The sequence below is a fragment of the Triturus cristatus genome, chromosome 9, assembly GCF_964204655.1.
Source record: "Triturus cristatus chromosome 9, aTriCri1.1, whole genome shotgun sequence".
NCBI lineage: Eukaryota > Metazoa > Chordata > Amphibia > Caudata > Salamandridae > Triturus > Triturus cristatus.
In genome coordinates, this window is record NC_140592.1 from 1,041,530,843 (window position 1) to 1,041,544,603 (window position 13,761).

At 47.0% G+C, this 13,761-nt stretch overlaps 1 protein-coding gene across 5 annotated transcripts in view; it reads right to left on the reverse strand.

The window, feature by feature from the left end:
* The window catches only part of BAHD1 (bromo adjacent homology domain containing 1), a 571,779-nt gene that overhangs the window by 18,261 nt on the left and 539,757 nt on the right, over positions 1 to 13,761 (reverse strand). For all 5 annotated transcript variants that reach the window (XM_085626871.1, XM_085626872.1, XM_085626875.1 and 2 more), the window contains exons 5-6: positions 11,023 to 11,099; positions 8,697 to 8,788 (exon numbers count right to left, since the gene is read on the reverse strand). In XM_085626871.1, coding sequence (XP_085482997.1) covers positions 8,697 to 8,788; positions 11,023 to 11,099 — 169 coding nt within the window. The remainder of the gene's footprint in view (positions 1 to 8,696; positions 8,789 to 11,022; positions 11,100 to 13,761) is intronic.

The window sequence follows — 13,761 nt, forward strand, 5'->3', positions numbered from 1 at the left end:
GCAACATTGTATTATTCAAGTAGGTACAGTAGGTGTGCATCAGCGTGTTTTCTTGCAAGTCGCACTGTCTGCAGCACATAACCAAATTCTCTAGCAGTAGACGGTATAAGTCAGAAGCATGGAGCATCAACCAGTGCTCGGAGTTATTGAGCTGCGCTGTCTGCATCTCATGAGCTAACTCGTAGACTTGTGTATACAATGTAGATAGCGGAGTCATATTAAATAAAGTAGCAAAATATAGAATGCTGAAAAAACTACTCTGTCAGGCTCGAGCCTTTGGTAAAGGCCTTATCACTGGAATTCCTGTAACATCAAATGAGACTGCCATGCATGATAGCATTTACCTCTGAAAACAATCTCACCTCGAAACTGGTCTTGAATAGTTTAAAAAACAGCTGCTTCTACTTGAAGTGTGAGCTAGGTGTGGTTATAGAGCAATGCAATGACTATCTGCAGTGTTTAACGCTTGTGCACCACAGAGTCAACAAATAATACTGCCAGGGGCATGTTAATCTTGGAACAACGGCAACTTAACACTGGCGGTATTTTTCAGGACAGGCTCCTCTGTTGCCTATCATTCAGGCAGCAAGCAAGGTTACACTTCATTGTTAGGTCTCACCTGTAGTTCATAGATCTATAATGTACAATATCAATACAGGGGGCTTTGGGACAGCTCACTGTTTATCAATGTTTGGCTCGCTTGTCAATTTAGTTTGATCGCCTCTCATCTGATCGCAATTCTCCTTTTCTTGTGTTTGTGCCTCCCGTGAGGCATAGCGTCTTTACTAGCTTTTTGACGGGATGACTTCTTTCATTCTCTTGTTTACACTCAGGGGACAATGCTTTTCTTTTGCTTTTAGTTCTCCATTAGGATGCATGTGCTTTTTTTTTCTCTCTCCTCTTTGTGCTGCTTTGGCTTCAATTTCCTGTCCCAGAGCTCTGCATGTTGTCCCCCCATACACTGTTTCACCAACCTCTCCTCATTTGACATTTGTAATCTACCGTGCAGGGCTCTTTCTTTTTCTCCCCACTCATCCTACCTATCCCTTTTCTTCCTAATATTTTTTTTCTTCCAATTTAGGAAGACCTGGCAGCTTCAATTTTCCACATTGCCGCTCCTTTCTCTAAATGTGCTTCTGTGCACCATTTATTCTTTATTTATTTAGTGCTCAAACGTGGGCATCTGCCATCTTGGGATGGTAAATAAAAAATAAAAAAGGCAAAATGGCCACTGCATCATGATGTATGGCTGCACGTTTCGAGAAACACACACATATGACCTCAGGCTGGGGCGAAAAAATAAAAGTGGGTGCTGTGTTACGACATATGAATGTTAGCATTCAGTGTACAACAAAAGTAAGTTAAAGTCCTTTAATGGTAAAATATGACAAGGCAATCAAAATCGGAATGCCAACCACAATAGGCCCAAAGTCTGAGTTATTAGGGGTCTAGGAAGACTGCCTTTATTTTTCAGGAACACCAAAAAGATGCAGCGGGTTTTCCCAAAAACAAGGCCTTCGAAATATCAGAATGGCTCACGAATGAGACTGTTCGGGATGGAGAGTTCCCTGCATGGCTCTGGACAGCATGCTGTCCTACCCCAGTTTGTATTCCTGTACAGACTTATCTTCTTTGAATTTGGTCTCCGGTGACCCCGACAGTTTAGCAGGCTCACTGAGGGTTCTTCCTGTTTGCTGGCCTGGGACCACAGAGCTGTGTTGCGAGGTCAAGGCGCTCCACAGGACACCAGGTCAGCTGTCTTCAGCTATGCCTTGGCTGAAGAATTTTGCTAGAGTGCTTGTCCACAGAACTGTGGGCACTCCTGGCACTGTAAAATTCCTACTGTGACTGGCATTGTAAAAGATACTGGGCTGTGTCTCTATATAGTGCCAGGTACGAGTGATGCAGTCTACAGGAAGCAGTACAATCTGCGGTTGTCCCCTATGAGCATTGTGCAAGTGAACCCCCAGCGACTGTGCTCAGACACTGATCACTGGGCATTGCTACTGCCACACTGTGGTCACCATTCTCGTGTGCAAGTCTTCGACAGGCTCTTCTTTCTGTCTATTTTGGGTGGGATGGGCGGCATTTTATAGCAGGCACATCAAAACCTTGAAAGACTCGATACATTGATCTGATGCAGGAATCTCAACAGTGCAAACAAAGGGATCCATTCAGCATTTGAAGGGTAGCAACCTGATGGGTGGCCCAACTAGTGACCGCTTCAACGGTACTCTGTGGAACATTAGGATTGTACAGCGCGCTTTTTACTCCTGGAAAACCTATGATTTGTATTTCTCACCTATCCAGGTGTTATCAGAAGGAGTGCTCTCTCCGTCTCTGAGCTTCCTCATAAGTTTGTGAACGAGCGAAGAGGTAGCAAAGGTATAAAGAAGACTAGCTGCCGGTCAGTCCTGGAGTACACGGTCTCTTACAATCCTGGTCTATTTACATCTTTGGGAAACAAAGATGGTACTTTTTGTTCCATCTGACGGCATCTAAACATATGCCAGGAGACCTCAGAGCATGAAACTCCTCCCTTCAACAGCGCGGTCAGTTTACCCACCCCCTTGCAGGATTCAGTGTCCTGGAGCTCAGTCTCCCATAACATTCACCTCTGCTAGGTGGCTAATGTTTTAGAAATGCCAATTCGTCAGAAATGCCCAGCATCTCTTCAATATTTCACCACTGCCTTGCCTACTGAAGTAGCATAATGCAGTGGTATTGAATGTTAAAACTACGCAGGATAAAACAGGTGCACTGTCCGGAACATCAAAATGTTGATTTGGACATGGACCTCAGCTTGAGAATGAGCCACCAACAGAAAGGTCCACAATGCGAGCACCCTCAATGAACTGGAAGCACTTGTCAACAAACATCAAAGGGTTGTGCAAGAAACTGAAGAGAGGCTTGAAGGCACATGAGCAGCATGGAAGCAACACGGACAGCTTTCTAGAGGGCCCAGCTCCACAACGATCTGCTCTGAATGTCCAATGCAGCAGATTGTTATCACCCCTGCAACAGCAGCTAAGGGCAGAAGCTCGCAAGACCTACAGATTGCAGTAAAACCCTTACTTTTGAGGAAGGATGATTCCTGGGAATACATAGATAATACTAGGGACATATAAAGACAGATTCTCCATTTGGAGACAGAAATGTAAACCTCTGTGAGCAATCCCATGTCCTTAAGTATCATATACATGACACAGACTGTCAAGAGATAAACTCCACTTGCTGTGTACTTCCAACATGAATTGCACCTATAGAGTACAGATGGACCACAATGGACGCAAAGTAAGCTACTCTTTTTCTTGAAGAAGACCTCACAGCAGGAACTTCCAACCTTTTGTGAGCAATATTTGTGTTGATTGAAATGGCGAGGAACGTCTAAAACACAATGGAAACTATCAAGAGCGATACATTGGTAGAATAAGTGATGTATGCTTTAGAACAGTAAGTAACATAACATGCATACATAAAACATGCAACTCAGCAGTGATTAATCATATTTTGTGGGACAATTTGTTGATAAACTGAGTTTTAAAGTACGATCTAGCTCATTTTCAGCGAACAACATTTAATTCAAGGACCAGTTTACAGCGAAAATAAGTTCTTCTCATGGATTCATTAACGTAAGTCGAATTGTTGTTTAAAGTTCAATGACCAACAAACTGCTCAAAATTAGATTAAATTAAATACCTCTCTACAAAGACGTTTACAGCTCTTCCCATTGGTGGGTTGAGAATTTTGTGACAAATTCACATATTCAACTTGTATTTACATTCGAGAGGTTTGCAGGTTTTTCCCCAAAGACCATTTAGAAAATGAAGTGACAAATTGTACATTTAAATTCCATGTGTCAGCAAAATCTGGTATATTGAAAGATCGCTTTCTAACAAGCTAGTTCCTCAAGGCTCATGCCCGATTCTAACTTTAACAAATCTGTTGCACCTCTGGCAGACGTTTTGAGATCCTGCGGTGTGGAGATCGTTTCATACACGGATGACACTCAACTACTCATCTCTTTCGGTCCTGACCCAGATATGGTGAAAAAAACTATTTACGCGCTGCATGAGGGAGATTACTGACTGGATGGTCAATAACTGTCTCCAACTTAATAGTGAGAAATCCGAGATTGTGTTGTTTGGCAAAGCGGATGAGCATTGGTCAGCTGACTGGTGGCCCTTGCGTCTTGGACCAGCCTCCACTCCTAAGCATGTGGTGAGAAACTTAGGGGTGAAACTTGACCGGACACTACCATGAGAGACCAGGTTAATGCCACATGTGATACTTGCTTCACCCCAATGAGCCTGTTAAAAAAGGACTTTCCCTGGTCACCTTTTCTGGTCCAGGCGCTTATAATTAGTTGGATGGTCTATGGAAATGCATTGTTGTTTTCAGCAAATGCCACCTTGCTGGCTAAACTACAGGTCCTTCAGAACACCGCTGCCCGGCTAATCTGTAACTTATTTGCGAGGTCATCTCTAGCTCCCATGCTAAATAAAATTACACAGGCTGCCCATAAAAAAACAGGCAATTTTCAAGCTTTGTTGTTTGACTCACGAGGCCCTGTATCAGTCTCAGTGTACCTACAGTCAAAACTGAGTTACTATTTGCCTTCCAGACAGTTAAGATCTTCTAATAAATCCTTTCTGCAGATTCCACGTATCCGTACTGGCAGATTCGGCGGTAAAGCTTTCTCATATCTGGCTCCTCATCATTGGAACAATCATCCTCTTTATATCCTTATCCTCACTTGCCCCATTTTCATGAATTTTAAGAAGATTCTCAAAACATGGCTGTTCTAGACCGTCTTTCCTATGTCTGCTCAGTGCAGCGCCGAGACACGCCTTAGGGATCGAGTCGTGTGCGATATCAAGTACCTATAACATATAAAACTTTACATATAGTGGTTTGTTGTTATACGACGGAACGTCACGTAAACATAAAGGTAAAAATAGGCATTTTAACTATACTACTCTTAACATTTCTCAAAGTAAGGAAGGATATTAAATGCAAATCTATAGGAGCGTTAAGGTTCACTTCAAAGGAGTTTTTGGGAGGTTCTAGGACATATAGTGCATGGTTTTGCATTTTATTAAAAAATATGCCAATAACACTATATAATTTGGTAGAAAGTCCCACACTTAGGAGTTATAACACACTTTACCATTTTACACAATGCATCTCCAAGGAACTCTAATGTGTAGCCTTCCAAAGTTCCGCCACTGTACTTTGTTTGCAAATTCCATACTAACCCTGTAAGCAAATGGGTTATCCATGAAAGCTCTTAGGAGCCATTGCTGCTTTCTAAGCTGCATAGCATTTACTTTGAAATGCGAAGTTAATACTCAGCCCCATAATCAGATGCAAGAGCCTAGGTGTTTCCAAAATTCCCCAGCAAGCACATTTTGTACTTAACTATAATGCTCTGCCAGCACAGTATTTTCCAAAATCCCCCAGGCATCACTTTCCTTTTTCCATAATTCTCCAATTAGTTCAGTTTTAAAGCATCCATTATTTGCTAATTCTATAATATCAAGTTAGTCCATTTTCATGTAGGATAATTGCCTGCAGATACCCTTTTTCCATAATGTTCTTCTTGGCATGCTTTGCACATTCCATTATACGCTCTCTGGGTATTTGGGTCCTGGCAAGCTGGATGAAGGAGTGTGCCAGCCTCCAGTGGTATTCGAACCATGCATCAGCATGCTAAGGTATTGTCTGTAGTACAAGCACTACACTAAAAACAAGAGATAAAACTCTTTTCAGCCTAGATAACTGTCTTTTCTCCTCAGATGGGAATGACTTCAGCCCAAAATGTTATAATAAAAGCAATTAACACCTCCAAAAAGAGCAGTATTGGCTCTACACGACCACACAAGTGATAATGATTCTATATGAAGAGAAAAAACATAGCACTTCATCTCATAAGGTCCTACTGCTCAGGAACCACATATATGTAAAACTGAAAAAAGCACATAAGGGAGCACTCAAAAGTAAAAAAATAAAATTGAAAAAAAAGTAATTGAAAGTTCATTTTATCCGATATTCATAACTGTTCACCAAACAAGCGATTCATCTTTAAATCCATTATGACACCGGAGCCATGATATGGTATCCAAATAGGTTTTATTCTTCATGTACCAAATTCAGCTAGCCAACGTGTTTTGTTCTTAGACAGTCTTCCTCAGGGTTTAATGTATTCTTGTACCTTTCTACTGAGCAAGAATGGACCAGAGAAATAAGGTGGTCATATAGGGCCTGATTACGATGCCGGTCATACCGACCCTCTGACTGCTGTGGCCCGATTCCGACTGACATGGTCTGGAAAGTTCCCCTGCATTATTATGATGCAACTGCTGCTACCAGGAGGTCTCATCTACTTCAGCGCACATACCCCCGAATAGGTCGCTGCAAGTGCGTGCAAAATCACAGGAAACATGATATGAACACACATTCATGACCTATGTGGGGATAAGCCTTGTGCACCATGTACCCCATTGCTGGAGTGTGGCTATCTGTGCACAGTCCAATCTATGTGGATAAATGCCGCCTACGGACTTGCGTGCATTCTGGCGTCCACAGGGTCGTAGTCTTTGGGGTTCAGCTGCCAGAGTGTGGGAGGACCTGGAGAAAGGGATCCATGCTGGGAACTGTTGGGGAGAAGCTGATTTGAATGAGTATGCATCGCAAATCCATAATTTCCGACGACTCGAAGGCAGGCAGGCGGACCCACACATCGTAATTCAGACAGCGGTCAGAGATCTCTGTACTTCCGAATCGATGCTGTTTTCCTTTGACTGTCATCTCAGCAGTCAGAGAAAGGCTGTCAGAGTCGGCAATCTTTCAGAGGTCGGTTGGAGTACAGGAGGCATGCATTGTAATCCATCGGTCGCACCGACCGCTTCAGACGAGACCACAGAGGTCGACCGCCTCCTACAGGACAGCGGAAGTTGGTCTGGCTGGCATCGAAATCAGGCCCATAGTGTTTAGTCCCAAATGGGTCTGCAGAGTCATGCATATAGACAGGCCACAACAGTAATACCGGGTATGAAGAGGTTCCGTATACTGTCTGTTTGATTACTCTGATGTCGCAATGGATTTAAATAAGAATCACTTGTTTGATGGACAGTAGTGAATATCGGATAAAATGAACTTTCAATGGCTATTTTTTTTTTTTTTTTTACTTCTGAGCACTCCCTTCAGTGCTTTTTTTCATAATAAAAGCAATGTTCAATTAATACAAACATAAGAATAGTGATGTCAATGTGGCACTTGACACTTAAAAGTATAGAAATAGGTTGGCATATAAAAGTCATTGAGTAAAACCAAAATGAATTGCCTTGAAGAGGAACTGCTGCAAAGGTTAGCCCTCTCTGATATGCCTGCTCTTCATTGGACCTTTCAGCACAACCTGCCTAGTTCCCCATCAATGGCATCAGAAGGTGAATACGGATGCAGGATGGCCGGGTTGCATCCGACTTCCTATGTGTCGCTTTCATAGGAACCAGAGATTAAGGGTCCTGATTTTCCTAAGGCGGCTCCACTTCAGAGTTGCTCTACAAAACCTGCATACCGGATTAACCTTTAACACTTCAGTTCACCGTAATTAAATAAATGACTGTTCCCTTTTATTTTTCTGTAAAATACAAAAATAAGTTTCTAGCATGAAAACTCAGGCAAGTGTTGCCAAAGTATGTAAAACTTACCTAACGTGACATCCTCTCTCCGGACCTCTTCTGTGCAGGAAGTGGAACCAGATGCTGGAACTCCCTTCCCCAATCCTAGCGCTGCTCACAGGCAGTATGTGAGCAGCGCCCTGGTTGGACGGAGCGGCCTCACTTGGCGCTCCACAGAGCACTGGAGGCCTGCATTTACGCTCTACTCCCACTCCGAACCTCTTCTTTGCAGGAAGTGGAACCAGATGCTGGAACTCCCTTCCCCAATCCTAGCGCTGCTCACAGGCAGTATGTGAGCAGCGCCCTGGTTGGACGGAGCGGCCTCACTTGACTCTCCACAGAGCACTGGAGGCCCGCATTTACTCTCTACTCCCTCTCCGAACCTCTTCTTTGCAGGAAGTGGAACCAGATGCTGGAACTCCCTTCCCCAATCCTAGCGCTGCTCACAGGCAGTATGTGAGCAGCGCCCTGGTTGGACGGAGCGGCCTCACTTGGCGCTCCACAGAGCACTGGAGGCCTGCACTTACTCTCAACCCAGAGAGGTTCAAAGTGCATGTGCGGCCCACCAGCCAAAAAGACGGGCACTTGACAGCCCACCCTCCTACCTGCTGTTGTCAGTCAGCAGCAGCCAAGGCTTGACGCTTGCCTAGGAATGGGGGATGAAAAATGAAATGGTAATGAACTGCCATTTTATTTTTCGTCTCTGGGTCTTGGGGGGGGGGGGGGGTTTAAGTGGGGAGACGCTCCTCTGCTCCAACGGAGAAGCCGCCCGTGGGCATCAATCTCCATTTATTAGATGGCTTTACCGGTTGTTTTATACAGAATGGGAAAAGGTGAGCCAAAGTTCGTTATTACGATCGTACAATGCAGACAAACTTCACATGCGCGCATCACATTACAAATACAGGGAAATGTTTGAAAGGGCTTCAATTTAACTACTCATGGGGCGAGATCACCCAGTTACAAGCAAATCAGCAGCTCAGAGTGCATCAGTGAGACAAGGCCGCCACCTACCGGCAGTACTCTGCGAATGTCAAGACATAACACTTCTCTTCAATGCAGGCGATGCTGTTCTCATCCTGATGGCGGGATGCAAATATCTCGTTCTGAAAAGCAGGACACACAAGGGTTTACCAGCAACTCACTTCAGACCACGTATTGCTGACATCATCATCACTGGCCACGAACAAGTAGGATTAACACTTTTGTTCAAAGCAAAATCTGGGCTTAAAAACTCACCTCTGTGATAAGGTGCCGCGATGTGAGTTCTGCACATCTTTTACGCGCACAATACACGAATATGAAATGAATATATTATTTTTTTACATGGCACTCGTTACCACAGTCCTGTAGTTCAGAAGATGTTGTTATTACCCACTACCGTTTCCGAGAACCTCCAGTCACTGGCAATCTGGGCTTCGGCGTTCTTGGGATAAATGGAGCAAGTGGTGAAGGTCTCCTGCCGCTACTCTCTACACAAATCCCCAACGACATCCAGCGCACCCGGACTCATTTGCCATAAGATCTTGAGTCCCACGAAAGCGGAACACCGTGAGATCCTATGGCGGGAGGACCTGGAGTTAAATGCCCAGATAAGACCACCGTTTACGGGGGCTCTTTCATTTCACATGAGCTGTCTGAGATACATGCTCCCTTCTACTCCCTCTGTTGAGCATACGCCAATATCTCACAGCAGGCCTTTGCAGGACACTAGGCAGTGTGTAGGAGAGGGCACGCACTGCAGAGGGCACGCACTGCAAAGGTGCAACATCTTTTTCATCTAAAGTACTGTGAGTCGCTCTCAACTGGCAGTCAATGGTTACGACTGAGGCTCTCATTAAGAGCGGCTTGGGACGCGGGCTGGTATTTTTCCACACCCAGAGTTACCGATTGCAGGGGTACAGGTAACTCAGGGTGTAAGGAAAATCCGGCCCATTATAAGGTGGATCCTCAGAGTCCTATAAGAAATGAGTAATTATGTGGCAAATCGGTAATTCCAGGACCGATTACCCCAGTAATTCCTCATAGTGTTACCAGGGCCAATGATAAACCAGTGGTCCCCCTGACTAAATCTAGAGCAGGGGCACCATGGGATGGGCATGGACGGAGATCCCCTGGCAGAGCAGGGAGAATGACTGTTCAGTGGTCCCTCTGACTGTATCTAGAGCGGGGGCACCATGGGATTGGCATGGACGGAGATCCCCTGGCAGAGCAGGGAGAATGACCGTTCAGTGGTCCCTCTGACTGTATCTAGAGCGGGGGCACCATGGGATTGGCATGGACGGAGATCCCCTGGTAGCCCTCTGACTGTGGTCCCTCTGACTGAATCTAGAGCGGGGGCACCATGGGATTGGCTTGGACGGAGATCCCCTGGCAGAGCAGGGAGAATGACTGTTCAGTGGTCCCTCTGACTGTATCTAGAGCGGGGGCACCATGGGATTGGCATGGATGGAGATCCCCTGGCAGAGCAGGGAGAATGACCGTTCAGTGGTCCCTCTGACTGTATCTAGAGCGGGGGCACCATGGGATGGGCATGGACGGAGATCCTCTGGTAGCCCTCTGACTGTGGTCCCTCTGACTGTATCTAGAGCGGGGGCACCATGGGATGGGCATGGACGGAGATCCCCTGGTAGAGCAGGGAGAATGACTGTTCAGTGGTCCCTCTGACTGTATCTAGAGCGGGGGCACCATGGGATGGGCATGGACGGAGATCCCCTGGTAGCCCTCTGACTGTGGTCCCTCTGACTGTATCTAGAGCGGGGGCACCATGGGATGGGCATGGACGGAGATCCCCTGGTAGCCCTCTGACTGTGGTCCCTCTGACTGTATCTAGAGCGGGGGGCACCATGGGATGGGCATGGACGGAGATCCCCGGGCAGAGCAGGGAGAATGACTGTTCAGTGGTCCCTCTGACTGTATCTAGAGCGGGGGCACCATGGGATTGGCATGGACGGAGATCCCCTGGTAGCCCTCTGACTGTGGTCCCTCTGACTGTATCTAGAGCGGGGGCACCATGGGATTGGCATGGACGGAGATCCCCTGGCAGAGCAGGGAGAATGACTGTTCAGTGGTCCCTCTGACTGTATCTAGAGCGGGGGCACCAGGGGATTGGCATGGACGGAGATCCCCTGGCAGAGCAGGGAGAATGACTGTTTACTGCAATCCGCCTGCTCTGCCAAATTCCAAATGAGACACTCACTCTTTTGACTGATCTGCTCTTCTTCAACAGTTCTTTGGTGAATGAAGAACACCAACAGAGACATAATTAGAAGAAGCGACGAGCACAAAAGACATAACCTCTTCACACTTTAGTCCGAATTCGGCAATCCTGACTGCTCACCTGATGCATGCTGGCATTTCGTCCTCCCTGAGTGTGTTCTGGTCTGTAATACCAGAAAAGACTCATCATCAGCTCCCCTGTAAACAAATACATAGGTAAAGGTCACATTTACAGTATATACATTTATAATGTCATGTGGAGTCAACAGAATACAGAAATCTATACATCCGACAGGCTGTATTAATATTGAAGAGGAACTAATATTACGACATCAACATTTTTAAATTCATGTGGACAAAATAAAGGAGAAAAGTTCAAGAGAGGTGGCAGGTTCCACCAATGTATAGATATGCGTACCTAAGTAGAATATGGCTTTACGTATAAAAAGCATAAACCCAGCTTGTTTGCCTACTAATGCAAATTCGGGATTTCAAATTCATTCAAATCCCCATCTTGCTGGGTACTTTGAAACCTGGAACTGGAAGGAACAGTGGCGGACTTGTAAGTCTCGAGCTCCAACATCGGAATCTTTAGTGCTTCCATGTCTAGATAGTCCTGGCTAAGGGAAAGAAAAAATACATATGGGGACTCTGCGTGGTACGGTCCTATACACTCGTTGAGAGAAACTGACCACGAGATAAGGCTCAGTGTTTTGTAAATGTCACCAAGGACCAGAGACAGCCGTTTGGAATCCATGCTGTATATCTTATATTAAAGATTTGTTTTGAACTGATAAACATTTTTGGATGTAAAAAAAAAGTCTTATTGAAAGCCATTAATTAAAAACAGATTATACAGGTTGGTTGTCTGCAGCGGAGATAGAAAAGGACCAGAGCACTTCTGTTCAAAATGTGCGGTGTGAGCGAAGACAAGGTTGGGTTTGCTAAGAAGCCTATTCTGTCTGCAGATGTGGGGGGACCTTGAAGTTGCTGTCTGCCAGATGAAGCGGACACTGGACCTGGAGTGCCATTACAAGGTTTGCGTTGTGTTTATCAAACAGGCTGAGTGGTTTCACTCGTGCCCCGTGTTTGCTGAGATAGAACATCGTCATTGTGCTGGACACCTATGGGACTGGCTGTGAAGGCAACAGACATACTCCTGGCCGGGCACGCTGCTGTGAGCTCCAGCAGGCTGCTATGATGCAATGTTCCCTCTAAGGACGAGGTGCAATGGACCTGCAGCAGTGGCTGGCTGTGAATGCAACAGACATACTCCTGGGCAGGCACGCTGCTGTGAGCTCCAGCAGGCTGCTATGATGCAATGTTCCCTCTAAGGACGAGGTGCAATGGACCTGCAGCAGTGGCTGGCTGTGAATGCAACAGACATACTCCTGGCCGGGCACGCTGCTGCGAGCTCCAGCAGGCTGCTATGATGCAATGTTCCCTCTAAGGACGAGGTGCAATGGACCTGCAGCAGTGGCTGGCTGTGAATGCAACAGACATACTCCTGGCCGGGCACGCTGCTGCGAGCTCCAGCAGGCTGCTATGATGCAATGTTCCCTCGAAGGACGAGGTGCAATGGACCTGCAGCAGTGGCTGGCTGTGAATTCAACAGACATACTCCTGGGCAGGCACGCTGCTGCGAGTTCCAGCAGGTCGCTATGATGCAATGTTCCCTCTAAGGACGAGGTGCAATGGACCTGCACCAGTGGCTGGCTGTGAATGCAACAGACATACTCCTGGCCGGACACGCTGCTGCGAGCTCCAGCAGGCTGCTATGATGCAATGTTCCCTCTAAGGACGAGGTGCAATGGACCTGCAGCAGTGGCTGGCTGTGAATGCAACAGACATACTCCTGGCCGGGCATGCTGCTGCAAGCTCCAGCAGGCTGCTATGATGCAATGTTCCCTCGAAGGACGAGGTGCAATGGACCTGCAGCAGTGGCTGGCTGTGAATGCAACAGACATACTCCTGGGCAGGCACGCTGCTGTGAGCTCCAGGAGGCTGCTATGATGCAATGTTCCCTCTAAGGACGAGGTGCAATGGACCTGCAGCAGTGGCTGGCTGTGAATGCAACAGACATACTCCTGGCGGGCACGCTGCTGCAAGCTCCAGCAGGCTGCTATGATGCAATGTTTCCTCTAAGGACGAGGTGCAATGGACCTGCAGCAGTGGCTGGCTGTGAATGCAACAGACACACTCCTGGCCGGGCATGCTGCCGCGAGCTCCAGCAGGCTGCTATGATGCAATGTTTCCTCTAAGGACGAGGTGCAATGGACCTGCAGCAGTGGCTGGCTGTGAATGCAACAGACATACTCCTGGCCGGGCAAGTTGCTGTGAGCTCCAGCAGGCTGCTATGATGCAATGTTCCCTCTAAGGACGAGGTGCAATGGACCTGCAGCAGTGGCTGGCTGTGAATGCAACAGACATACTCCTGGCCGGGCACGCTGCTGCGAGCTCCAGCAGGCTGCTATGATGCAATGTTCCCTCTAAAGACGAGGTGCAATGGACCTGCAGCATTGGCTGGCTGTGAATGCAACGGACATACTCCTGGTTGGGCACGCTGCTGCGAGCTCCAGCAGGCTGCTATGATGCAATGTTCCCTCGAAGGACGAGGTGCAATGGACCTGCAGCAGTGGCTGGCTGTGAATGCAACAGACATACTCCTGGGCAGGCACGCTGCTGTGAGCTCCAGGAGGCTGCTATGATGCAATGTTCCCTCTAAGGACGAGGTGCAATGGACCTGCAGCAGTGGCTGGCTGTGAATGCAACAGACATACTCCTGGCGGGCACGCTGCTGCAAGCTCCAGCAGGCTGCTATGATGCAATGTTCCCTCTAAGGACGAGGTGCAATGGACCT